The 27,582-nt window shown below is 45.7% G+C and overlaps 1 protein-coding gene across 2 annotated transcripts; it reads right to left on the bottom strand.

The window, feature by feature from the left end:
• Nucleotides 1–1,501: 1,501 nt before the first annotated feature.
• sema6d (semaphorin 6D) lies at nucleotides 1,502–27,183 on the bottom strand. Of its 2 annotated transcripts, none has more exons than XM_084337194.1 (20): nucleotides 27,070–27,183; nucleotides 18,254–18,410; nucleotides 17,322–17,433; nucleotides 16,456–16,516; nucleotides 16,121–16,183; nucleotides 15,395–15,496; nucleotides 14,593–14,683; nucleotides 13,661–13,780; nucleotides 13,272–13,360; nucleotides 12,329–12,546; nucleotides 12,081–12,212; nucleotides 11,263–11,418; nucleotides 10,771–10,947; nucleotides 10,111–10,251; nucleotides 8,881–8,958; nucleotides 8,689–8,747; nucleotides 7,747–7,803; nucleotides 6,986–7,168; nucleotides 5,633–5,874; nucleotides 1,502–5,520 (listed from the first exon to the last, which is right to left on the bottom strand). In XM_084337194.1, exons 2-20 carry the CDS (start codon nucleotides 18,360–18,362, stop codon nucleotides 4,381–4,383), a joined length of 3,330 nt encoding a protein of 1,109 aa, XP_084193320.1. In that variant the 5' UTR covers nucleotides 18,363–18,410; nucleotides 27,070–27,183; the 3' UTR covers nucleotides 1,502–4,380. The 2 variants fall into 2 exon arrangements, with proteins under 2 accessions (XP_084193320.1, XP_084193321.1); XM_084337195.1 differs by lacking the exon at nucleotides 27,070–27,183 and adding an exon at nucleotides 26,379–26,586.
• Between the last annotated feature and the right edge of the window lie 399 nt (nucleotides 27,184–27,582).

The raw sequence follows: 27,582 nt of genomic DNA, 5'->3' as shown, positions 1-27,582 counted from the left end.
AGGCAGTGCTGCATTAAGTGCTAAGCAGTGAAGGATCTCTCAGTCCATTAAGTAACACCATGTCTGCTCTAGAAATGACAACCTCGTGAATCACATGAGCAGAACAGTAAGCAGTGTGTGCATGTGTGTGCGTGTGCATGCTTGTTTGTGTGTACTGTATGTGTGCGTTTGGTGAGGGTGGGAGTCGAGATTGTCAATCCTCAGTGGGCAGTGTAATTATTGTCGATTGAGCGAGCGGCAAAGTGTAGAAATGTAATCCCCCTCCCCTTGCTTTGTTCTGTCTCCGATATCCATCTAATCACAGCCCTATGGATATGGCTCTGTGCATGCTCAGGATGTGTTTATGCTGTCTGTGTTGGTGTGCACACATTTGTATGTGTGTTTATGTGTGAAGAAAGTTATCAGGCTCTGTATATATTGTCTGTGTGAACGCACGTGTGTGTCTTTAATGTCTATGTGTGCTCATCATGTTTATCCTGTGATTCCAGTCTGTACGTGTGTGCGTTAGTTTGTGCTTGTGCGTGTGTTTGTGTGAAGCAAGTTGGCTGTGTATGCGTGTGAGTTTGTGTGCACGTGCATGCACATGTTTCCGTATGCATGTGTGTGTTGTCACTGAGCTGAGGCTCGGGTCCCAGAGCAGCAGTTAGTCCAGATGTTCGCCTCTGCAGCAACAAACGATCTTGGAAACTTTCCCACATGCTATCTGGAGTGGCCAACTCTCAGCTGGCCTCAAACTTCAAAACAGCCAACATCTAAAAATAACCCCTGCAGCTCTTAATCATCCTACGGACTCTTCACTTCCCCGATACTCAGTTCACATGGGTATGTATGGGACAAAGTACAGGCACCGCTTGCTGGTTCCCGGCTGTATGTGTACTGCTACGCTTTGCTCGCTTCATATCACAGCCGTGCAAATTACCAGAGTAAAATTTACTTTAGAACTCGCAGGCATGTCATTTTATTTGACTAACTCAGAAGCATTTTTATATTACCTAAACATAAAATCCGGGACGCTTATTTGTCAAACGCTTACCCCTAAGTTGTTGAAATGGTCGGTCTGTTTACTGAGGGCTGACAAATGTGTTATTTTCGCCCCAAGTCACATTTGATTCATCATGGCAGTGTCCAGTAAACAAGTGGCCCGTATTTTATGTTTAGGTAATATAAAATGTTTCCGAGTAAGTCAAATAAAATTACATGACATACCATCCACCGGGAGATCTAAAGTTAATTTCAGTCTATGTTAATTTGCCCAGTTGTCATACAAAGCAAGCAAAGTGTTGTAGCGGTGCATATACAGCCGGGAACCACAAAGGTACCACCAAAGTTATGTCCTGCAGGGCTTGAGAAGCCGACGTCACATTTTCATGTTTCCCATTGGTGTGTCTCCATAGCAACCGTCTACCTTCCCACCCACTTCCTGAGCCTTATTTCGTACAAGTTTTTCAAGATGAGGAAAGACTGTGTGAAAGGAACTATCCCAAAACCATGTTTTCTGTGCAGTAATATTTTATTTCAAGTATACATGCCGTGTTAAAAAAAAATCAACAAAAAATATCATGAAACAAAAGACCATTATTATTATTTACACATTCACAGTACAACTTTACAACATATCTACACGTTGAAATACTCTGGAGAACATACATACAGCTGGCCTTGCATCGCCATCTCGCACAGTATTTAAAACAAAAGTACATGTTGACAAATTCTGGTTTACCTGCACATACACTGAGCTCGGACTGAAATATAAAGGCTTCAATTGAGATTGCAACAGAAAAACCCTGTTCATATTGCAATGTACAAGGCAGTTAAACACAGCCGGTATACAATTATGGAGTATGTGTGTGTGTGTGTGTGTGTGTGTGTGTGTGTGTGTGTGTGTGTGTGTGTGTGTGGCTGTGGTGTGTTTGTCTGAGTATATGTGTGTGTGTGAGCCCAAAACACTGGTTTGATGACCGTCAGAAAATCCTTACATACAATCATCACTTGTAAACAAAACGTGGCTCTGGGCTCAAACAGTCAACTGACCCTCCGGAGGATTACAGTTATCACCCAAATGATCTACCCTTTCCTAAGTGGAAGAGTCGCCCCGTCGTCACTTCTGGCCATTAGTAACAATCCCCATCACTGTCCCAATCCTGGGGGAATTACAGATGTTGCATGACCACTGCTCGTGCCAATAACCGTGTGTTAATACGTCGCTGTGTTGTTGTGAGCGGGATATGTGGTGTGTTGTTGAGCCGACTAGTCCAGAGAGACACTTAAGAGGAAGGGTTTCTGGACACTCAGACTACACCCCCCCCCCCCCCCCCTAGTCATGGAAATACATTCACTGCATGGCACCTCTAACATGGCAAATTAACAGCCGTCTTTCAACATCGGCACAATAGGAGAAAATCAAATCCTGCTCCATATAAATGTTTTTTCTTTTTAGCTCTCATTCTCTAGTGGAATGTTTTGTCGCTTAACTCACACATCACCTCAGTTAAAGATTAGGTAGTGATTTTTCAACACACTTCTCTCTCTTGATCTTCAAACAAGGAAATTGCTTATATAGTAGGACAATAAAAGATATTCAGGACCAATTGACATTGCCAATATTCTCTAGTAAATCATTCATTGAATAAGGCACACAATGCACAGATTCAGGTTCGCTTGCCTAAAAATATTTATGCTCCTATTTATAGGTATGTACAGGATCTTCGTCATTCCCAGCATGACTCAATAGGACACATTGGTACATTTTTAGGTTGATTGTACACTGGCCACTTAACGGGTGAACTGCAGAGGGAACGGGAGAACCAGCCTAGCCGATAACAGGGTGGTTACTGTAAGGACAGTTTGTTGTACATCATTATGCTCAGAGGAAGAAATCGATCAGATTCTAGATCTCAAAAAGGCAGCTTCTATTAGGGGGACACAGAATTAGCTTGAGAATGTATTCGTTGTTGGGTCTGAAACGTTCAATGCCATGCAGCTGTTGCTCTGTGCCGCCATTTCAAGTTTGACACAGGCTAATGTATTGGTGATGCTCGAGTTATACATACGACATTTCTTCAAAAACAATACGTCAACGTCAAGGCAAACCATTTTGTTCAAAAGTCATTCATACCAATATGAGAAATTTCATTTTTTTCCTAATACCATTGCTACATAGAGAAAGGAGTCTCATCAGCCATCAGTATAAATCCTGTCGTGTGTCTTATGATCCCACTTCCAACAGTGCATTGGCTTGGGGCGTGCACAACTGTGTGTGGTTCTGGGCATCTGTCTGCACAATGACACAGCACACACACACGCGCGCACACATACGCAGAAGACATCCCAAGCTGGTAGGAAAAAAAAAATGTACTAGAGGCCAAAATACACCAGACGAACGGCTTCCACCTAAAACCAATAGCAGCAAATGTATTTAGTAATATACCCCAGTGAGTTCCAGAGAGCGCTAAGCCACCCAAACTAACCCAGAGATACATTGCCCCTCAACCGAGGGCCACACTCAGGTTAATACACATAAGAGACACACAGGTTTAGAGACTAGCTTTAGACGGGGTGTGAAACAGGAGTATGATGACAGCAGCTAATCCTGAAGCCGAAACGGGTGACTCTGTGAGGCAGGTGCATCCTACACCCTTAGGGCACATCCTCCATCATGAGCGTGTGGTGAAGGCCTAACCGCATGTGCTGTCAACTACTTTCCAGCCAACACACACACAAAAACAGTCACATTGCTCTTTAACGTAGACCCCCGTTAGCGTCCTGCCATATTTAGTAGTTTCATTAATAGTCACATGTATCTCAGACGCCATGTACACTATGATTATTGAGTCTCCGCTCCCCTCCCCCGCCCTGCCATCTGACCGACACACAGACGCCCTCCTCTCCCTCTCTGTAAAGTTCACATTAGTGGGACGACAGTGCTCAACGGCAGTGACAAATGAGGCCACTTCTTTCAAGTAATCCACCACGCCGGACCTCGTATCACTGCCGGGTAAGACCTCGCTCGTACCACACGCACATACCTTGCGGTGCCCCCGCGCACCGATGTTGTAAACCTCATACCGAACACGGGGACGGGCTACGGTACACACACACAAGCCCGGATACGGAGGGCTGCAGGTCCCTCGCGGGCCGGGGGCTTGAGATGACATGGGATGGAGATAAGAGTATCTTTGGCCAACATGTGTGATTTTCCCTTTTTTTCTTTTTGTGTGAATGAATGTGCACATCATTCAGTAGGGGAACGCACCCTCAACACACAAGTACACAGTAGGCCCAACTCCCCTCCCTCACAGGCCCCCTAGCCCTCAGGGCTCTTTAAGTCCACAGTCTAGTCCTAGAGAGCAGGCTCGCAAGTGTCCTCGCTCTTTTTCTTTTTTAGTAGCTGTATTTGTTGACGACTCTCATCTGTGAAGTCTGTGGGGAAAAGCCGTTGGGTTTCGGGGGAACGTCAGGCTTTAGAGACGGGGTCCGTTTCACCCCTGTGCGCGGCAGCGAGCCGTACCCACTGTAGCTGCTCTGCCGAGACAAGGAGGGCGGGTGAGGCGAGTGCGGCGAGTGCATTCCCACCCCCATCGCTCCGCCGTGGGAGTCCAGTCTGGAGGGCGGCGTGGGGGGCATGTAGCCCCCTCTGTTCATACTGTGCTGGCGAGACACAGACACCCCCATGGTCACCCCGTTTGGGGAAGTGGAGAGGGAGTGCCTCTGGGAGGCACTCCGGTGGAGGTGGTACCCCGCCCTTTGTCTCTCCAGGGTGCCCCCCATGCCAAGGCTCCCCGTGGGAGTGGTAGGGGTGGTGGGCATGGGCATGGGCACGTCCACCCTCTTGGTGGGGCTGTGCCTGGGCAGGGAGGAGGAGGGAGAGTACAGGGAAGCCTCTCGGCTGGGCACCTTCGGGGGCATTTCCGTCAGCGCCTCCATGGGCTCCAGCATGAGGTGCTGCCTCGGCCGGGGCTCCTGGAGGATGGCCTTGGGGGGGCTGGCGCCGGGATCATTTAGGTGCTTCAAGAGGTCATTCAGGGTGTTCCTGGCGTCCACAGACCTCTTCTGCTCTTTCCTGCTCCCTTTGGAGTCCGTGTTCTTCTGCTTCCTGTCAGCGGTGCGCGGCAGCGACGTGTCCTCGCCGTTGCCGTGGTTACTCTGATCGTGCGTGGCGTTGGGCAGGACGACGGCACTGGGGATGTGGGAGTGGCCCAGGGCCAGGTGAGGTTGGTTGGCGTGAGGAGGAGGAGGGGAGGAGGAAGAAGAAGAAGAGAGGAACTGGGACGAGGAGTTGGGCTCCTTGGGGGAGCCGTTGGCTTTCACGTGGGCCCTCTCCCACTGGTTGTTGATGGGCTGCAGGCCCTTCTGCTGCAGGACGGGCGTGGACTCAGGTGTAGGCAGGGCGGCCAGCTCAGGGGGCTGACAGCCATCTCGCATGATCATAGTCTTGGTGTCACCGTTGGGTGTGGTCAGATCCTTGCCGTTACTCAGTAGGTTGGTGTACAGCTTGGGAGACTCCATGTTGTGCTGGTACTCCTGAGAACAAGATAAACGGCGCAATCTGTTAACATTCTGCTTCTAAACACTACCTTACCACATCGTAATTAAGAGTTTTGACATAATTATAGCTTAGCGCTGACTGCGGTACCTTTACAGGGCTGTCGAAAAGCCCGTTGAGCTTGGCGAAGCTCCCAGTGGAGTCTGAACAGGACGGGGCAGACTCTGCGTCCTTGTGGACATGTCTGGGTTTGCGCAGGAAGGAGTCACGATAGCAGAAGACCACCAAGCCAGCTAGCAGAGCCCCCATGAGGAAGGCAGCGAACACGCAGGTGATAAGGATGTTCATGTGGACCATCTGGTTGGCCTCGCCTGCCTGGATCTCCCACACACCTACAATCAAAAACAGGGGATGGGTTAAGTCCCTGATGCAAGTCCGTCGCGGTGCTCTGTCGTAGTCTCCCCTCAGCAGGAGAGTGCGTGTGTCCGCGTGGAAACTCCACCATGCATGACGGTCTGCTTTTGCCCCGCCCAAAAGTAGCCTTTCGACCAGATCCAAAATGTCATGTGTCGTGTGGAAGGAACATGGTGAAAATTGATTGTCAGAAGCTGTTAGGTGCCTATATCCAGCTCGCCTTCTATAACAAATAATGCTGTTAGTTTAGAGGAAAGAAGTGAAGCCTTGCCTTATTCCATTATCCAATTGTCCCGTGCCATGCATTTAACCAGAAGAGAGAAGTGAGGAGCGCTCCGGCTGACCAGAGGTCTCGCTTAACAAAGATCTAGCGCAGACTCTCTAGAGTAAGTCGGAGAGGAGGAGAGAGGTGTTGAGCTTGCCTCGGCGCTGGAGGTTTGTTAGTAACCACAGACATTGAAGAGTTAGTCATCCCCAGTGTAGACAATGCAGAGAGATGCAGGGACAACCAATGATCTACTGCAGTGGGTTAACCGTTACCACAGCCAGGACTATAGCAGCTAGACCCCGCGGTGACCAGGGCCACGAGGGCCAAAGGAAAGAAGCCAAAGGAAAGAATAGGAGGATACTGAGTGGAGGTTAAAGATCCACTAAGTGGAAACGGTTTGAAGGAAAAAGAAAGACATTTTCACCATGTGAAAGAAAAAGTACATGTGTAGATGTGAAAATACAAAATGTATGAGAACATAAATGTGAATGAAAATTCAAATCATATTTAAAGAAAATAAAAAAATCGACCAGACTATCTGATGGAAACCTTAAACAGCTGCCATTTATGTGTGTGGTTCTATGTGTGCTGCAGAGAGAGAGAGAGAGAGAGAGAGAGAGAGAGAGAGAGAGAGAGAGAGAGAGAGAGAGAGAGAGAGAGAGAGAGAGAGAGAGAGAGAGAGAGAGAGAGAGAGAGAGTGTGTGTGAGTATGTGCATACATCTGTGTGTGTGCATGTTGTGTATGTGTGTCACAGTGAGCTCTTGGCAGCTGTCAGATAGGGTTCCATGCAGGGTGCTGGCTGTCTCCCTGTGGGCCTTACCCTCTGGGCCCCCTGGGACAGACTCTAAAGAATGGGAGGTGCCTGGGTCATCCTGCAGCACAAAGCCTGAGCCGTAGAGCTCTGAGCCAGGCCCAGGGCTGGGGCTCTGAGTGGGAATGGGTACTGGGGGGTATATGGGCCCACTGGGCTCGCCAGTGACTGGCGCTGATGACAACTCCATGTCTGTGGTGACAAACAAACGTGTTAACAAATGGTGCAGGACACATGGGCACATACGGGTTAACAATCCGGTTAGTAGGCACGGACAATGTGGTCTTTTTGGGTTAGTGTCCGAGAACAAAACAGGGCTTCATGAATAGGTTTGTTTATGTTCAACATAATGGCTGGTTTTCACCACTGACATTTCATATTTCATCATTTGATATGCGATAGTACAGTTGGTACAGACAGTATACAGTTTGGAGGGGGAAAAGACACAGGCCTCAAAGCGTCGGTGCACAGTGATGATGTCAAGAGGAAGGAGGGAGGGGTCAAGTGGGCATGCAAGAAGAGGAAGGAAGTGAGCGGGAGATCATGAGTGATTCTGTAGAGTAGAGCGCAGTGGTGTCGTCTGGCAGCTCTGCTCTTCGTGACGACGAAAATGGTGGTGATGATGATGATGATGATGATGATGAAGGAGACGGGTGTCGAGGACAGGAGAGTTAAGAGAGATGAAGGAGCAGTGGGAGTGGGAGAAACAAAGAAGGCCGGAGATGCTGAACTCAAGGAGAGAAACTATTTGAGTAGAAGATCAAACTAACCAGAGGTCGGGTCGCCAAATGATTTGTAATCTGGCGCTGATGTAGTCGCCAAAAACGCTAAAAGAATTAACAAAAAAGGACAAGAAATCAGTATAACGGAGTTCAGAAATAAAATGTCTTAAAAAGAAAAAGAAACCTACGAGTGCAGTTGACTTAGTTCAAATGTGAAGCAGTCGCTAGCAGTACACTCTTCTCCAGTCCTCCATTGATGCTAGAGAGGATCCTCTGGGTCAGTACCAGGATTCAGCCCAGGACATGTTGGTTCTGGGTCAGTACCAGGGTTCAGCCCAGGACATGTTGGTTCTGGGTCAGTACCAGGGTTCAGCCCAGGACATGTAGGTTCTGGGTCAGTACCAGGGTTCAGCCCAGGACATGTAGGTTCTGGGTCAGTACCAGGGTTCAGCCCAGGACATGTAGGTTCTGGGTCAGTACCAGGGTTCAGCCCAGGACATGTTGGTTCTGGGTCAGTACCAGGGTTCAGCCCAGGCCATGTTGGTTCTGAGTCAGTACCAGGGTTCAGCCCAGGACATGTAGGTTCTGGGTCAGTACCAGGGTTCAGCCCAGGACATGTTCAGTTGGTATAAATGCAGGGCACATGGATCAAAAGCACCATCCTTGAATGTGTCGTATGTTGAAATGCCACCAAACAGTATGAGGCGTCTACCATTTGCACCAACTGAGCAACGAGCATCATGCCCCCTATGTCTCTGCCTTGCAGGTGGCATCAGTTACAGCTGGCCATGTGCTGTAACCATAATGTAGATGTGTGTGTTAATACTGCACAGAGACTCATGTAGGGAGGCAGGTTACTGAAGTGGTTACTGGTGTGAGTGGGCAGGCTCATGGGGTGTATGTGCAGATGGATGTGTGTGTGTTTGTGTATAGTGTGTAGTATGTGTGTTTGTGTGAGTTAGGGTAGGATGAAATGACGTGGAGCCTTACCGTGACAGTCTCCCAGATGAGCGGTGTTACCGCACTCAACGTCCTGCTCATAGCCAGTCCTAAGAGAGGGAGGGGGGGGCATGAGGAGAGACATAAAAGATAAGAGTTGTGAGATAACGGCCCACTATCGTGTGAATGATATTTCTGCTCTTCAGCCGATCTTAACGAGATAGAAGACATCAGCCTACTTACAGAACACCAGGCAGGATCCTTTCACAGGCTCCATGAGGTTTCCAGCCACAGTAAGGGTCCCTCACTGCTACACAGGACCTGGAAACACACACACACACACACACACACACACACACACAATCACAACACAGGGGTTAATCATTCTGTGTGGTGTACCATTAAACCCTCGTGTTTGACTGGCCATTAACCACGAGGCTGCTGCAGGCCATGCACAATCTCGCCCTTTAACGACGTGCACAGAAAAACAAAACAATAAATGGCCAAACCTATTAGATTAGATTCTTCATATTTACACACAAGTACAGTACAGCAAATAGAAGTTTGGCATCCAACCAGAGTGCAAATGTAACAATACTGTGCAATAGTAATATACAATGTACAGGTGATTAAACTGGGTATAAAATATATAAATTAGTACTACTATGTAATAGTGCTAATCAGATGTATGTACAGAGTTGTAGTATTAATATGTACAGTGATACAGGTATAAATACACTATGGTAGTAAGTCGTACTGACCAGCAGCGTAACTAGTAAGAGTAGGTAAGGGATATGTATAGATATAGTATCTACAGATGTAAAAAGGATTATAGACCGATGTGGATATATATATATATATATATATATATATATATATATATACAGCACTTAGGGCTGTCTTAAATACTTCAAAGCTTCGTTCGATGGGCATGGGATTCGAATATGAAAATAAAAAATTCGAATATATTAAATTAATTACAACAAGCAATGCCGTTTGTTATTTAAGATGAGGTCGGACTCGGCACTGACAGATTTGTGTTCATTGTGCTGCTTTTATAAAGCCTCAAATGACGGCTTACAATATTTCATGATAGCAAAGTGTTTCATTTGTCTAAGATTTAAAAAGGTTTAAACTTTACAGCACTGACAAAGTTGAACAAAGTGCTGTACAAGTCCCACAACATAAAAAAAAAATATATATATTATTTATAAAAAAAAAAAAAAATTCGAAGCTTCGAATTAAAATCGAATCTCGGCCCCCATCTGTAGTGTGGTAGTGAAAGGGTTAAACTTCTGTAGTGTGGTTGTGAAAGGGTTAACCCTTTGTCGTGTGGCAGTGAAAGGGTTAACGTTCTGTAGTGTGGTAGTGAAAGGTTAACCTTCTGTAGTGTGGTTGTGAAAGGGTTAAGATGAGCCATGACTGTACACGGGGCACAGAGTGATCCGTGTTTTTGGTCTCCATGTCACTTACTTGTGGCAGGAGGAGTGGCGCTCGCAGCGGCTGAGGGGCATGCGGATGACACAGCTGGAGAACGCCACGTACACGCTGTGAGCCTCCACGTCCACGTGCAGCGACAGGACGCGCCTGTCATCATCCCGGTTAGACAAACACCTGGACGGAGGAAAGGAGGGAGAGAAGGGGGGGGGGGGGGGAGAGGGAGGGAGGTATAGCGGAATGATAGAAGAGGTAGGTAGGAGAGGGGGAGGTAGATAACAAGAGAAGAGAGGGGGAGGTAGATAACAAGAGAAGAGAGATAGAGAGAGACAAAAAAATAAATAGAGAGAGCAAGGGAGAGAGAGGGAGAAACATGATCAGGGGTTCATCAGATAACGCTGTCTACTGTTTCACACTGTTGCTCTAATCAAATGTTAGGAGGCGGATTCACAAAAAGCTTTTTCACAATTCAACAGCACATGATCTGACACACATCGACACGCACCAACACACACCCTCTCCCTCTCACACACACAAAAGCAGGCCGACACGCTATCTGTGCCAGGAAGTAACACTCTGCTCCCTCCGGGTCGAGAGTAGCTGACTCCTCGTTCAGAAAACAGAAGAGAGAAAAGGAGAATAAAGACAGACAGACAGACAGAGAGAGAAAGAGAAGTGGACATGATGTGTCCCTACTTGGCCTTGTTGAAAACGTCTATCTCCTCCAGCAGCAGGCTGTCGTTGAGGGACACCATGGACGAGGTCTTGGCCAGCACCTTGAGCACCACCCCGGCCTCGGAGCCCATGAACACCACCGTGTAGTTCCCATGGGGCCCCGCGCTGTTGTCCACCGCCAGAGCCGTGAGCCTGTACCTGCACACACAGCAGGAAGGCATGGTTCAGTCACATGGAACCATATTCAGTGGAAAATAGTAGAGGTCATTTGAATTAGTCAAATAGTTTGGCCCTTGGGGCTACAAGTGGGAGGACATTACTGCATTTGTTTGCGTGACCTCGTTTACCTACTGTTGTGGGGATCGAATGTTCCCGCAGGTGATGAATACGAGACTTTTTTGTCATTGTGGAGACATTGGCACACGGTTTAAAGGAGCTATTTTGGGGTTAGGTGTTATGGTTATGGTTGGGATAAGGTTGTGGTTAGGATAAGGGTCAGGGTTAGGCCTTTACCTGACACGTGTCTTGGTGAACCACGGCTCGTCCCCCATGGAGGGGACAGACGTGTCCATGAGCGGGTGGGACTTGATGAACTGCAGGGTCTCGTCTGGGAACTCAATGGAGCTCTTATAAGACTCGGCTGGACTATGACCCGCACAGCAGCCAGGCCTGGGGGCAAAGGGCACACACACACACAAGAAGGCAAAGGTCACAATCACTCTATACTATCACTCTTCTGGGACCTGTAAAGGTTGGATTGAAGTGCTGCGAGGGGGGGGGGGGGGGGGGGGGGGGGTGCAGCTGCAGCTGCTCATTAGGACCCAAAAAGAAAAAACCACAAATGGAAACATAAAATATACATATGCACGGTTATCCTCCATGAATGATTTACTGAAGGTAATGAGGTGCTTTGTGGACTTTGTGTTCTGGACGTTGCTACCTGTGTATGTACGGACTGTGAGCAGGTTAAATATGCAACGTGTCTAATTAAGCCAGATTAATTATTTAATCGTCAACAGATGGTATACGTGTGTGTGTGTGTCTGTATGCCGGGTCACAGAAAATAACCCAGGTCCCTCTCTGGTGAAAAAGATTTAATTTCATTGGGATTAACTAGGCTGAGGAGGAGGGGGGGCTGAGGGGGGGGCTCAATGACAGGCAGATGGTGTGTTAAACTGTCATCTGCCACTTTCATTTTTGGGTGCTCCTTCTTACACTCAAAAGATTCTGAAGTTAACGAATATCTCTTTTTAGCATCTCACTTGTTTAGAGCTTTGTTCCGTCTCTTGTCCCCCCCTGGAAGTCTCCTTGAGTTGGTTCAAGAGCCTTACCTGGGCTTGGGTAGCTTCTCATCTGGGAAGGGCGTCCACACAGAGTCGGGGGTCTTCTGCTCTTTGAAACGGCCCTGGAACACCTTCTCTATGTCCGCCATGGAGAAGGCACACACCGCAGAGCCCGGGATACTGAGGGGAGAAAAACAAGACAGCTCTTTATTTCATACCTCAATTGAATTGAGGAACTCGTAAAAAACTAGGCTTTCGCAAATCGATCTAGTCGACGGGAGGCGGTCGCGGCTCACCTGTTCATCTGCGTCGTGAACACGCCCACCACAGAGGGGACCCCGTCGATGGCGATGATGTCGGTGATGGACTGGAGCACGTCGAAGTAGAAGAAGGACTCCCCCGGGACGGAGCAGTTCAGCCTCGCCTTCACGAATGACGTCCAGTGTTTCTCCAGAACCCGCTGAGAGCCGCCGACGTCGTTCTTACAGATCCGCGCCACGCGGGAGTACACAGCCTGCGAGGGGCAGGAAGGGGTGGGGGGGTAGCGGGCGTATGGAAAGAGGAAAGAATGAGGCACAGGAAGAGGCTAGAAACACTTCAACACTCTGAATAATACATCCTTCCATCCTTTTGCAACACACACACGTTCACAGGCACCACAGACTCTCATCCCAAAACTCTGTACCGGAGTAACATGTTCTTATTTTAGCAAATGGCAAAAAAAAAAAAAAAACTCTGCCCTCTCTCTCTTAACTACACCACATCTTGTGTGTGTGTGTGTGTGTGTCTGTGTGCGACTACAAATGTGGCAAATGTTGGGCTTAGTGGTGTAAATGAGGCATGTGAAGCGGTTGGATAAGACAACTTTAATAATTCACCAGTGCAAACCTCCATCACAGGCCAGGTGTCATCCCCAGCATTAGTAGGGCTGAAATATTTATTAGCTGGCGGATGATGGAGGACACTTACTTCCAGCAGGCCAGGCCGGGAGCAGCCATTCACTGGATGATGTATGGGCAAATCTGAACCTGCCCTCAGCCATACAACATCCCAATGTGTGTGTGTGTGTGTGTGTGTGTGTGCATGTGAGACACAAATCCTTTCACTTAGTGATGGGTTTACATTTGCAGAACAGAGAGCATTGCTCCATGGCTTTTTCTTTTGTTCTTCCTAATTCTAAAGCACTAATAACGGTAGACTGGCAGGTGCTCCGTGTTGTGAGGGGTGAGGTGGCCTTACCTTGCCCAGATTGTTGTGTTCCACAGCGATCTCCCTGTAAAAGAAGTAGACATAATTCCCGTACTCCACTGCGTGTAGGAAGTGGGGCTCTGTGTGAGAGAGAGGGAAAGAAAGAGTTGAAATAGATTTTTTTTGCACCGTCACCGCTCTGCATGCTAAATATTTCAGTGATTTCTACAAGGCTGTATATGTCTGGGAATGACCTAGATTGCCTGGGAGAGAGCAGGACATATTCCCAGGGACTTCTGACATGCTGGAAAGCTTGCTAACGCGCACAACAGCCCCAACAACCACACGCATACACCATGCGCAATCATGATGGCCGTCTAGTTAGCTGACAGACGTGTATATTAGAGAGAGAGAGCGAATCAGAGAGTCAGTGGTTTAACCTTTTAGCCACTTGGAGTCATATTTGATGGTCCTGAGGGCCGATCCATCCCCCATACTGCGATAGATGACAGCATCACTAGCCTGGAAGTCTGCCACTGTGGCAGAGTACAGCTTCCCATCTGAAACCATACAGCAAGGAGCACGGTTACCACACACACATGCAGGTATACTGCTATTCTGTTCAGCAATATCCATTACTACAATGAATTGCATTAGGCTTAAGTTGGCTGAGTTGCCATAGCTGCCATTTCAGAGGTGTTAATGAAAGTGTGAGCAGAAAGACATGAATAGTGCTTCAGAGAAGCAGTGTGTTTGTGTTTGAAAAGCAGTGTGTTTGTTTTTGAAAAGCAGTGTGTTTATATTTGAAAAGCAGTGTGTTTGTATTTGAAAAGCAGTGTGTTTATATTTGAAAAGCAGTGTGTTTGTATTTGAAAAGCAGTGTGTTTATATTTGAAAAGCAGTGTGTTTGTTTTTGAAAAGCAGTGTGTTTATATTTGAAAAGCAGTGTGTTTGTATTTGAAAAGCAGTGTGTTTGTGTTTGAAAAGCAGTGTGTTTGTATTTGAAAAGCAGTGTGTTTGTGTTTGAAAAGCAGTGTGTTTGTGTTTGAAAAGCAGTGTTTATATTTGAAAAGCAGTGTGTTTGTATTTGAAAAGCAGTGTGTTTGTGTTTGAAAAGCAGTGTGTTTGTGTTTGAAAAGCAGTGTGTTTGTGTTTGAAAAGCAGTGTGTTTGTGTTTGAAAAGCAGTGTGTTTGTGTTTGAAAAGCAGTGTGTTTGTTTGAAAAGCAGTGTGTTTGTATTTGAAAAGCAGTGTGTTTGTATTTGAAAAGCAGTGTGTTTGTGTTTGAAAAGCAGTGTGTTTGTATTTGAAAAGCAGTGTTTGTGTTTGAAAAGCAGTTTGTATTTGAAAAGCAGTGTTTGTATTTGACTGACCAGCGAAGAGGGCAACATTGGTCTGTTTGGCGTCAAAGGGGCATCGAGCCAGTCCACTGATCTCCTCTCCATCGAACTCCAGGTTATCCAGCTGAAAGGACACATACATACATTAATGTATGGTAACAGAGAAACATGTGCACACTAGGCTTGGACAATATTGAAATTCCCCTACTGATTGCTTTAAGAAAGGCAATGATAAATGATATTATCATCAAAAAAAAAGCTGAAAAGACACATATGTGGCAGATTTTATTTTGAAAAGTTCTGACCGGAAGTCTTATTGTTGTTGCTAGCTTGACACAAACCTTTGCTGCAAACATTAGTCTCGGGGGAAGATTCAAGCATTTTGATTTCAGCTTCCAATCAGAATTGATCAAAGTAAATTAACCACATGTTGTCACATCGTTAGGTGCATTTACATTATTTTGCTAACAAGAGCTGACCTCTTTCCAAAGTTTTCTCCACTGAGTGAGGCTACATGTGGTAACATTATATTCAGGGTCAGAATATAGGCTCACATAATGTTTTTTTGATAGCCTACAACAAAGAGGTGAAGCCAGAGAGAAAGGGAAAGAGAGACTGACTATAGCGCACGATTCATAACAGGCTGCATAATTGAATATTGTTCTGTTATCAGGGACACGTGAGAGCCATTTTTGTGACCATGTGCGCGATACGTAAACGATAATATCATCCTATTGCCAACGCCTAGCACACACACAACATTAACGTATAACAGAGACAGCACATGCACCCCAACACCCAAGCCTAGCACCCAAACACACTTTCTAGAACTCACCCTGTAGTATCTACACATGGGGTTGAAGCCGTTTGTGCCGCAGATGAAGACCAAGTCATCGTTTCTGGGGACCAGCACTTTAATAAAGTTATGGCACTCATCCTGAAACAGACAGAAAGCACAAACAAATGTTACAGTCCAATTGAAATCAAAGCAGGAAAATTGCTCTTTGCGAAAAGGTAACTAACCCTTTTCACAGCAGGCATTTTGACTAGTCATAGATGGGTAAACAAAGGTGTAACCATAGATATGGAATGGAAGAATTATAAGTTGTTCAGGCATGTCAAAATGGCTGCCGTGAAAAGGGTCCACTATCCACGGATCTTCAGAGAAGTTTCAAACTCAACTGTGGGAAAACAAACTGTGCCCCTGAAACCAGCGCCATTACGCCTAATAGAATCGAACCTTGTGAATCATAATCAAATCGGATAATCAGTGGCAATACCCAGCCCTAGTTGGTTATAGATGGAGAGATGATAGGTGGATATTGTAAAAGCAGAATTGACCATATTCAGAGGGTGGAAAGAAATCCCAACCAGAGAATGACATAACAGCAAAATGGCGGTTGGTGAATATGGTCAATAGTGGTAATGTAATGTAATTAGGACATTAAACAGACTGCCAGCCTGGTGAGTTACATGAGAGATAAGTGTTGTGAGGTAAATGAGAGATAAGATAAGTGTTGTGAGATACATGAAGAGATAAGTGATGCGAGGTAAAACTTACTCTGTGTTTTCCTTTAACAGCACACATCTCTTTATCAGCTTGGCCCGACCTCCATGTTAGTTTCTGGAATACAAACACAAAGGTACGTAAGACGAATACATAGGCAGTGGCACTATGTACTACACACACTCTCACATGCACACACATGGTCACACACACACACTCTCACATGCACACACACTCGCGCACACACACACTCTCTCTCTCTCTCTCTCTCTCTCTCTCTCTCTCCTCTGGTTTCCACTCTCTGGTTTTATAACCTGTCGAGCATGTGATGAATGGCCCAGTCTTTTCTAAGGAGCCCTGTGTGTTTACAAGTGTGGCCAGAGTCTTACCCTGTAAGGGATGATCTCATTCCTGTAGGATTCCCTCAGACTCACTAGGTACACCTGGTCTCTGTGGGCAGACAGAACAAACACACCACTGTGACATCACAGCAAACAGCACCACACCGCAGTGTAGCACACCGCCGCCACTTATTCACATGGTGTGTGATACATAATAAATCAGGACTGTGTTTATGTGCCGATAACAAAGTTGGACTCTCCTGGTTAGCGCCTCAGTGGGCGCTAGTATAGTGCGACAGTGAATCTGAATTCATAAGTGAATATTATACATTTCATGTGGATTGCATCAGCCCCCCCAACCCCCCCGCACTGGTAGTTTTTATACTTTATACCACACTGCTTTTGATTTCCTGCTACAGTATTAGTGCTAGTGGTCAGATTAATCACACCGCATAAATAGCATAAATACCTAGCTATCTAAAGATGCCAGGAAAGCCCTGACAGAGCATCTGCTGCTGGATGATGAACGTCATTCCTGGATCGATATTGGCCATATACATCAGGCTGTGGCCTAGACGCTACAGATCCAATAACACTAAGAGCTTTTTCCCCTTACACCACTGTTTACCTGCCAATAAGCAAGCGTGTGTGTATGTGTGTGCATGTCTGTCTGTGTGTGTGTGTATGTGTGTGTGTGTGTGTGTGTGTGTTTGTGACAGAGAACGAGACACAGAGAGAGGGCGCTATGTGTATGTGTGTGAGAGAGAAGGTGGATGGGGGGGGGGGGGGGGGGTGCTTTGAGTGTGTGTATGTGAGAGAGAAAAAGAGAGCAAGGACTCTGTGTGTGTGTGTGTGTGACTGTGTGTCACTGTGTGTGAGAGTGTGTGTGCGCATGCATGGAGTGCTTTGTTTACCTGCCAGCAATGAACAGAGTGTCCTGTATTTTGGTCATCAGTTGAAAGTCAAGGCGATGCTGCGACTCGTTCCCAGAGGGCCTGCCTCTGAACACAGGGTACTGCCTGGAGTCTGAACCACACACACATGCACACACACACGTTATTTGAAGATTCAGAGCATAAACATGGGCAGGCTAATGCATGTACACACAGTCATCTCTCCCCCTCTCTCTCTCTGCCAAAAGCTCACTCTGACACTCACTCACTCGCTCACTGTCCGTCTGTCTGTCTGTCTGTCTGTCTGTCTATCTCTCTCTCGCTCTCCCGTAAATATGCTGTGTATAACAGCTTTATTGAAATCTTTCAGTACTGCAATGAATGCTGTAGATACAAATCTCTCAGCAAGTGTAATGAACATGGTGGATGTGTGTGTGCTTGTAATTTGTATGCATCTATTGTCTGTGTGTGTGTGTGTGTGTGTGTGTGTGCTTGTATGCATCAATTGTGTGTCTGTGTGCGTCTTTTGTGTGTGTGTGTATGCACATGCATTTTAGCATGTGGTGATTGTGTGAGCTACAGCTGCCTAGATCAGCACATCTCCGTGTGTTTTCTCCCAGTACATCACAGGGAGAAGAAAATGGAATCCACTTAATGTTACATCTGACAATAAAACAGATTGATTTTTACCACCATGGGTACGCCACGCAAGAATCTGCTATGCTGACAGGACTAGAAAAGGGGAGCCGTTGGTACTTTTGATCACAACTACCTATGACTATGTATGACCATACGCACATACAATATCAGCCATGATTTAAGGAGGTTACACAGAAGAATTACATGTTGAATATATATATATAGTATATACGTTTCAAATTAAATGATGTCATACAAATACTAATGAATATCATGGCCTCCCAGGGGCGTGTTTGTTTGGAGTCTATACTCACAGTGTGCATCGATGACGTCGAGGGGCGTGTTGTCCTCGGGGAAGCTGACAGCCAGGAGTGTGTGTGAGACTGTCAGGAGGAGCAGTACCACCGCCGCTCTCTGGCCCATGGCTCACAGACAACACTTCCTGATTCACACGGCTGGTGGAGATGTTACCTGGAGACACACACACATTACTGTGTTTATTAAGAGTATTACTTAACGGTCAATTATAATTCAAGGCAATTGAAATGAAATGACTTGCATCTCTTCTTAGAAATTATGAGGGCCGACGTTCCATTCTACTGGTTAAAGTCGCTTACTCGTGAGTAGTACGTTCGTTTGATAAAGAAAAATAATGTCCACAGCCGCTCCAGTGTAAACCAAAGATATCCAAATGGTTTATTTCTCTTCCACAGCGAAGTCTTTCTTTACAGAAGTGGTCCTAAAGCTATTTCCTAAATATTCATGTTACTACTACAAGATTGGGAAAAGTCTCCAAAATCACCGCCGACTCGACACATGAAAATTCCTCCACACTGGAAAGCCGGCTCTTTCCACAGCATTATAATTGTTGACTATATATAGATACACAAATGTTCTAGAATGTTTGGTTATGACATCATACTGTAACATCACAAAGGTTCTAGAATGTTTGATTATGACATCATACTGTGACATCACAAATGTTCTAGAATGTTCTATGACAAATAAGACAGTTCAATGACTATCTAAATCCAATCAATATTCCTAATGCCGTTTCAATGTAAGGTTATACAAATAAACATAATAAACATTCATATAATACAATAACCTAAATATCTTTGGCTCATACAGAAATGCTTATGAATGACATTTCTTTTGATTTACGTTCACTCAGCTCTGACCACTACTACATGCGCAACCCGGACCCAAACCACCTAATCCGAATCTGAACCTATTCCTGGTTTTAATCCAAACCTCAGTCCTAAAAATAACCCTTTCCTAGCAAGGTCTGGCAAATGGTAAAAACAGTACACACACACGCTTGGCCCGTTCTGCTTCTAGCTGACTGGGCTCTCAGTGGTAAACGTTGGCATTCCCCCTCTACCTCTCCCAGCATCTGCTGTCCGGGGGAAGGTCAGCCAAGTGACCAGTGGGGCGTCTCTGTGTAGGGGAGGAGGCAGCGGAAGTCCACCCTGGTAGAGGCTCTGTGGGCCTGCTGTCTGGGTACATCTGCGCTACCATTGGGTCATTCTGGACCAGGAGGATCATCTCTAATCAGCACATTGTAACTTCGTCTCCACAGTCTGGTTCTGCTGCTCTGACCTCAGCTGACATCTATTAATGCTCTATTGGCTTTTATTGCCGTGCTTTCTCTTCTCGGGGGCCTATAAAAATAGACGCGGTGCTGTGATTCACTCATCATGGCGTCACATGGAACCGAGTCGTGCCCGGCTGCTGATAATAGAGCAACGTCTCTACAGCAGCCCGGCGCTCCGGCAGATACATGGGCAGTGACTGGATGTGTGGGCGTGGCAGGGGTTTAGGGTCTAGGGTTTAGGGTGTATGCGAGTGTTTGGAGCAGTGGTTCGAGGACAGGCTGTGCATATTAATGAACGGTGTACAGTCAAATATTTATAAGGCAAACAAATTATTCATGCAGTTGAAGCCTGAACGGATATAAACAATTTACCAGGAGATGACACACACAGGCAGAAGGACGGATTAGCTGGGAGCACACTGGGATGCGGATATGCACGCACGCGCACACACATTGATATTCGCTGTCACATACAGTAATGCAGAAATGGATGTGTGTGTGCACACACACTTGCACATGCACGCACCAGTATTGACACATTTTTCAATTAGCCCCAGAGCACACCTGCTCCAGAAGCCCCGTCTGCAGAGCCATTAGTGGTCTGATTGATCCACACAGGAAGTGTGGCTGATCAGCAGGCTGCAGCCTCAAAGGGAAATCTATAGACTTTACCACATGTACTGTACCACCATCAGCCTGGCGGACTAGCCTTCACTGTTCGTTGGTCTGTGCAAAATATGGATTGGCGAGAATGCCCTGAACCCTGTGTTGATCTATGCCATAGATTCTATGGTAAAGTAACGTTGAAAGTCAGGCACTAATAATAACCCTTATTTTGTGAGGACAGATACAGTCAGTATCAGATGGTGATACTAGGGCGTTTTATCCAACAACAGGGTAATCACTCACAGCTATTCGGCACTCTGGGATAGCGAGGCTTTTGGAAGAGCAATGCTGTTGTAACCGTTGGCGTTACAAATCCCGGGCAAGTCGGTACTTCTCCACAATTAGTGCACTTATGACTGAAATTAGGGGCTTGGTCGCTTCGACAAGATGAGCACAATTTATGAAAGGCAAAGGTCGCTCTCTCCGCCAGTGATGTCATAGATGCTGAGGAGGCAGACTGCGCCCACTCTACTCTTGATTTAAATACAAATTAATGTCTGGCCATAAACTCCTGATCTATGCAGAACGCCTCTAAGATGTATTGACTCACAAGACCAGCAGCTTCATCTAAAAGAGTGATGATGCTGCTGCTCTACAAAAGAAGACAAGAGTTCGTGCATGAAAGCATCACAGGAACTATTCTTTACTACCCAGTAGGGGTGGAATGGTACACACATACACACATGCCCCAATACACACATGCCCCGAACCGTGGAGGTCGTACCGAACAGTACACATTCGGGGCATGTGTGTATTGTTCGGTTATATAACGTTACGTTAGCTACGAGCTAACTAACTTTAGCCGCAAGCTAACTAATGTTAGCCGCAAGCTAACCGTGGAAACGTTCACAGAGAAGTGACTCCACGACACCAGTTCGATTAGTGGAGAAGGGGGGTTGCCTATATTTTTCAGTCAGTTCGGTCTTTGTGTGCCAAACATTATTAAAAAGGTAAACCTTTTTTTTTACCAAATAAATTAGAAGCATGTTTAAATCAGCAATGCCTCCCTGCTGTACCAAAATCTCTCCTAGCTCTAACCGTCACTGTCAAAACAATGTGCCTGATGTCAAATGGCCTCATTCTTTCAGTTTTTGCATGACTACGTCCTTGAGAATAACTGAAAAGTTGGATTATTTTTAGGCTATATATCGTATGTTGATGTATCTAATTTTTGGAGTGTTACATTTTTTTTAATAAAAAACAACGTATACCGAACCTAAAACCGTAAACCTAAAACCGTGATCCGAACCTAACCGTCGATTTTGTGAACCGTTCCACCCCGGCTACTACCCAGCCTACAAGCATCCAAACCGCCAATGCAGTGTTAGCAGCAGTGTTAAAACCCTAAACATGACTTGCAGAGTTAGGCCTACCTAAAGAAGCCTAGGACAGAAATAGAGACCAAACACACAACAGAAACGGGACAGTTACAAAAAGGTAAATAAACTAAGTAAGCACCACATCTTTATTCTGTAGTGATACCATTCAGCTAGAGCCATATGAAATCCGCGTTCACGGAATCGCGTAATTGAGCAATAAAAATGGAATCAACTGTAAACGTGGAATATTGCAGAATTTGCCCTAATCTGGACTGAAATTCCGTGTTCGGGAGAACATGGAACATTTGGTGCAACGCGAACATGACCGGGGACGCTACAGTGTGTTACACACAACACGCAGCAATTGCAAAGGGTCTAGCTGCTTTGGTGTTAACGTTAACGTCTGAAGAAATTCCACACTAAGCCCTAAATTCAGAGCAGCGCAGTATCCTAATGACTTGTATATGACCGTCGATAAGGTGTTTTGCTAATTCTGTCAACATGCCGTGGACTGGACTCGCAAAACACGTGCGAAGATCACTCTCCAAAAGCCATGTCAGGAACACGGGAAACCACTGTGCTTCAAAACAGAGTAGGGTATATCTGCAGTGCCGCAGCCCCATACACACCAGCTATCTAACGATGATCCCTGGTGATCACAATAGATACAGCTAGAGGGTGAGGCTAATCACTGACACTATTGTGATGAAATAGCTATGTAACGTTGCAGTACATAAAGTACACAGGACTAGAAATTATAGCTTCTTGCTAAATCTGGTGCACCCATCTATTTGTTTAATGCAAAATGATTGTCAGTACACACTGTCCTTTATAAACCAAAGGTGCTAAATTATGCATTACTATATTTCATCACAATAGAATAGATATAGCTAGGCTACTTACATTGTGATAATGTCAGTAGTAGCTAGCTGTATCTATTGTTTGTTTACACTTTGAAAAATATTGTGTAAAATCTAACTGTATTTCTGAGTTGCAGCACTTAAAAACATTAAATGGCCTGTTATATCTTATTAAATTGTGGACATTAATTCATTCCCACTTATTAGACACTATTTCTGATGGTAAAATGAGCGTACAAAGCAAAATACAGAATTCTGAAATATTAAAAACGAAAAAAACTGATTTTTTTTACGGATTTCATATGACTCTACATTCAGCCTGAGGGCTTTGTATGAAGCCTCAACTTGCTTTTATTCTCACTGGGAAATCATCTCCCAGACAGGATTTCGAGTTCTTTCTCCACTTTTCTCTCTCTCTTTCACGACCCCCCCCCCCTCGTCGTTCACTCTCTATCTCTCTTTCTGAGGCTCACTAAACAATTCAAGAGAAAAAACACTCTAGCCAAAGGCTGAGGCTGAGCTCTGCTCTCCTGTGATTCCTTGCATGGTAATAGCCCATACGTTCAGGGGCAAAGGCTTTCCTCAGAAACTTTAATGCAAAACAGAAACAGAAGACATTCAGGGGTCAGCCATCTAAAATTACTTCTTAATCTCTAGTGAGCCCAGCATGTTTTCTATTGACTATTTCTCTACACTATACGGTTCCTAGTCCCCTCCAGTGTGTGTATGACTGTGTGTGTGTTTGAGTAAGTGTATAGGCCTCAACAGGCCTAATGACGCTGAGCTAGTCACGCAACACACCAGTATTCAGCCTCCCTTACTTCTCCCTCTGTTATTACAGGCTTTTCAATGTCCTACAATCACGCACTTTCTCTGCTGATGTTGTTGGCCCAGTCCCATGGTGTTAAACACAGGGGATGGGGGGGGTTTGGGGGCTGGATTGCTATTCCTTTTGACTGGTGGATGGGTGCTGGGGGATGGCTACTCAAACTTTGTTTGTTTAAGCTCAAGTTATTAAGCGCAACCTCTTTGCTTAAGCTTTAGGTCTCCAATCACAGGACAACAAATCGGCGCATTTCCTCTCTCTGTGTTTTCAGAGGAGTGTGCGTATAGAGGGTTCCTATTTTTGTCTACGCTCCAAGTGCATCTCCAGGAGTCAAACAGCTCACAGCTATGGATGCCTTTTTACAGGGCATTCGGACTAGAGAAATTGGCCCAATAAAGAAACAGGGAGGGTAAACGACAGTGTTGTGTGAGGTTTTGTAACCGGTGTGTGTGTGAATATGATGGGTGAATCTAATCCCAGTGGAACAATAGGCGGTCGCTCCGCGGGGCAGCACAGCCTGTCATCTAGCACCATTCTGACCTGTAAACACACAGCGCAGGAAATCAGATAACTGGGGAGTTCAGTTTCAGGCCTTTCGCTCATTCGCCACAGAAGCACGTTACCAAGTTCTATCGGCGGAGTTAAGTTTGATTGTGTTTGCTCTGCGTCATATCCGTCTAGCCTGTTGCCGTTTTCAAATTTAATGTGTGGTATAACATTGTTAACCCGACTCCTGACCCCAGTTCTGAGAAAGTAATCAAGATGCAGCCACACAGGAGGTGAGTCAGCCAGACAGACAGGACGATTAGAGCCGAGAGATGACAAACCGAGAAATGATTACTAGCACGTCTACCACTTCAATAATAACCACTGCCCCCTAATCACTCCCTATTTACCCAAAGCTTACTTCTGAGGGGCTAGGACGGACTTGTTGCTTGGCAAAGGGGAGGACTGCACCGCCCTAACCCATGGCCCCGCTCTCCCTCCCTCCCTTTGAGGGGTGAAACAGGAGAAAGGCTGTTCTCAGCAGTAGTTGTGCTATAGTAGAACACAAAGGGGCTGAGCTGCAGGTGTGACTGGGGAACAAAAGGGGCTTTGGGCACAGCTACACAATGGGAGCTCCACCCCCGTCAGTGGCCCTGCTCTCTGGGGTCGAGGGGTGCTGATCTGGGGCTACTCCAGGGTTAGCAGCAGCACACACAGGGTCCTGTGCCGGTGGGGGCACAGAGGGGAGGAGGAAAAAGCAGACGCTAATAACTGTGCCATGGTCATCTTTTTTTTTATTTTTTTATTATTCATCTGTGATGAGGATAGCTTGAGGTGGCCATGAACCGTGAGGTTTTTAAAGGGTTACTGCTGGCCATAGGAGGGGTTAATAGCGTCCGTTCCGGGGTTACAGCTGGCTGGAGTGGGGGTTAACGGTGGCCGTTCTGGTCGCTGGGCTCTGACCATGTGGTCAGTGAGGTGGGGTGAGACAAGCAGGCCAGATGGATGGTCAACTATAGCTTCACTGTTGGTTGTGATGGCTCTGCAGGTTGTGGCTTGGTGGTGTTGCATGCCAGCACCATGGTTTTATGTCTCATTATAGCGGGTACACTACTGCATGTTTTATGCTGAGCTAAAAAAAAATATATATATACAAATGTATCCAATTTGTTCCAACATATTTTATTTTTGACTATTTGACCTCTAGTGTCTTGACAGACATATTTGTAGGATGAAGAGCGCTATTTATATATACAAAAAAATAATCATAAACAATAATAATAAATACTTCCCACCGGCAATTAGACAAACATCAAATTGTTGATTTGCAATAAAAAAATATATGTTATTTTGTTTGTTTTAATTAGCCTTATTATTTAGGCAAACGCCACTTTTCCAACTTTCAATTTAGTATGTGGGGTATTTCTAAAGACAAAATAATATTGCACCATTTATTTTGTCATGCAAGGAGACTGTGGGCCAGTTCTATTATGGTAGGCTAAATATTGACACTCTATTTTATCTTTATCAAACAAAGCATGGTGAGCACTTCCAAACTGTAAATACTGACACTAGGCTAGAGACTATTTCAGTTGTGCCTGACATTTCTATCAATCTGGATTTCAATTATTTCATTCATTAATTGATGATGATGTTTTCAAGTTTTGCGCGACAATTTCACTATAGTGTAAAGGCGTGGTGGGGGGGGGGGTATTGGTTCTTTTCCGCACATATAGCATCCATACAGAAGTCCGCGGGTACCAATGCCTGTATTGTTCCGGCTGGGCGTAAAGGCATTCAGGGTTGATCCGTGGTAAATCTTTTCAACCCTTTTCGTCCACATGTAGGCCTAATACAAAAGACAACAAAGACGCGAGGGACCGCAGCAGCAGAGTGACAACAGTGATGGGCTGCGTTATAAATTGCCTTTACCACTAATTCATGCACAGGGCTGGGCTGAAGAAAAGCCCCGATCGCTTTTATAGTCCCCCAAATCACAGTTAATTGTCCAAATGTTTGCTACCATACGGAATTCATGACCACAGAATACAAAAGACCTACATTATAAAGATGTAAAATCAAATTGCCTAGTTCTGTTCGACCTTATGTTTACCCCGCTGTGTGGGTTATTATGATGATCCGTGCTGCCATCATGAATCCAAGTTTATCGGCGAGTCTCTCTCCGAAGTGAATCCTTGCCGAATCTTAGAAAAAAGAACTTACATTTCTCTTCCCTAAACATTTAATGATTTCATAGTAAAATTACATTGTAACTAGCTTCGGATAACAAGACTGTGTGAAACTGCAACCAATGACAAATGGCACTACAAAGGTCTGTTTGATGAAGATAAACACCACTCGAGAATCTTGCTTTAGCCCAATTGTATGATCAGCCTATCTATAGAGGAAACCGAAGCTATTGTCTTTGCTTTAAATTCCAATTGCTTTATCTTGTCCATCGGTCCCACAAAAAGCATGTTTAAAAATCCACTCATGCTAGATCAAAGAAAACAACCACCCACAGTAGATGTGTTGGCTTATAAAAATAAAAAAAAGTCCACCAATTAAGCAAACATAAGAAAATATATATTTAAGTTATTAAAATGATATGATAAACAACGGCCACACACCCTTTTACACACTTTTCCAACGTTTGCATTGTGTGTATATATAGAGAGCACCTACCTTGAGGATCCAAATGTATTCATGAACAGGACAATCCGAATGGAGGTTATATTCCCTTTGTAATCCATTTAAGAACAAAACAACGATACATTCCTTAAAAATGTTAAAAGTTCCATTTGACCAGCAGCACTTCTCTCTTATCCAGTTGTGCACAGAAATGAATAATTCCGATATAGGTGCGTATATATTCTCCTTCTCTGTCTGTCTGCCTCCTCCGTCCTCCTCGGGCCCACTGTTCACTGATCTTCAAAGCTCATCAGCGATCAAATAGCGGTGCAGCCCACCCCCCCCTCATATACTACACCCCCCCCCCTCCATAGCCTACTATTAACTTTGGAGAGCCAGAGGGAACACAACACACAACTGGTGCGCTCTCTCTCCAACGCCGCGTCATGACAAAAACAAATCCATGCAGTTTACTAATGGCATGCTTTATTTATTACTAAACTGTATGGATTTAGTTGGAGTCGTTTCTATCTGTATACCCTGAATGAATACCGTATTGTATGCACACGTAAAAATACACAGACGTGAACTATTTCTGTACACAGCGACTATACCACTTGTGTGCAGAAGAGTAGCCGAGCGCCGAATCTCTGGCAGCGACCCCCCAAAGTATTATATCCCCCCATTCAGTTCTGATCATTACGGGGCGTCAAAGTAACCCATGTGCTGCGAAGTAGTAACTCACCTCATCTGAATTTATATTTTGTATCCCTTTGTGTTGCTATAATCCAAAAGAAAGCGCACGTAGTAAACCCAACTTCTCTCCGGCCGCTCTCGCTCTCTCCCTGCAGGGCTGGGAGAAAAACAAACTAATGCACGGGCAAATGGTGTAATTCGATCCGCACTGAGTCAATCCATCAAGAGAGCACTCCACAGCCCACCAATAAGCCGCTCTCTGGCTCCAGTCCCTCCCCCATCCATTTCACCTCTCTCTCTCTCTCTCTCTCTCTCTCTCTCTCTCTCTCTCTCTCTCTCTCTCTCTCTCTCTCTCTCTCTCTCTCTCTCTCTCTCTCTCTCTCTCTCTCTCTCTCTCTCTCTCTCAAGCTGTAGGTTTTGGCCACTGCTCCCTCGACTGAGCGCTTTTCTTTCGTGCAGCTCGGAGAGAAAGAAAAAGAAAGCGGCCCCCACCTCTCTTCGCTGACCCTGTGTTGCCCCCCCTCCCTAAAGCCCATCCCCCATCCAAAGTCAGCAGAGCGCC

The sequence above is a fragment of the Notolepis coatsorum genome, assembly GCF_963971535.1.
Source record: "Notolepis coatsorum genome assembly, chromosome: 20".
Taxonomy (NCBI): Eukaryota; Metazoa; Chordata; class Actinopteri; order Aulopiformes; family Paralepididae; genus Notolepis; species Notolepis coatsorum.
Note: the sequence above shows the minus strand (reverse complement) of the source record. Positions and strands in the feature narration are given on the sequence as shown.

What these genes read in the sequence shown, in the direction of transcription:
- sema6d (XM_084337194.1), bottom strand. Translation starts at nt 18,362, where the DNA reads ATGGGCCAGAGAGCGGCGGTGGTACTGCTCCTCCTGACAGTCTCACAC. An exon ending in CGCCACTCCTCCTGCCACAA is followed by an intron (nt 8,959 to 10,110) that starts GTAAGTGACATG and finishes GTGTGTTTCCAG; the next exon opens with GTCCTGTGTAGCAGTGAGGG. An exon ending in TTTTCGACAGCCCTGTAAAG is followed by an intron (nt 5,521 to 5,632) that starts GTACCGCAGTCA and finishes TCTTGTTCTCAG; the next exon opens with GAGTACCAGCACAACATGGA.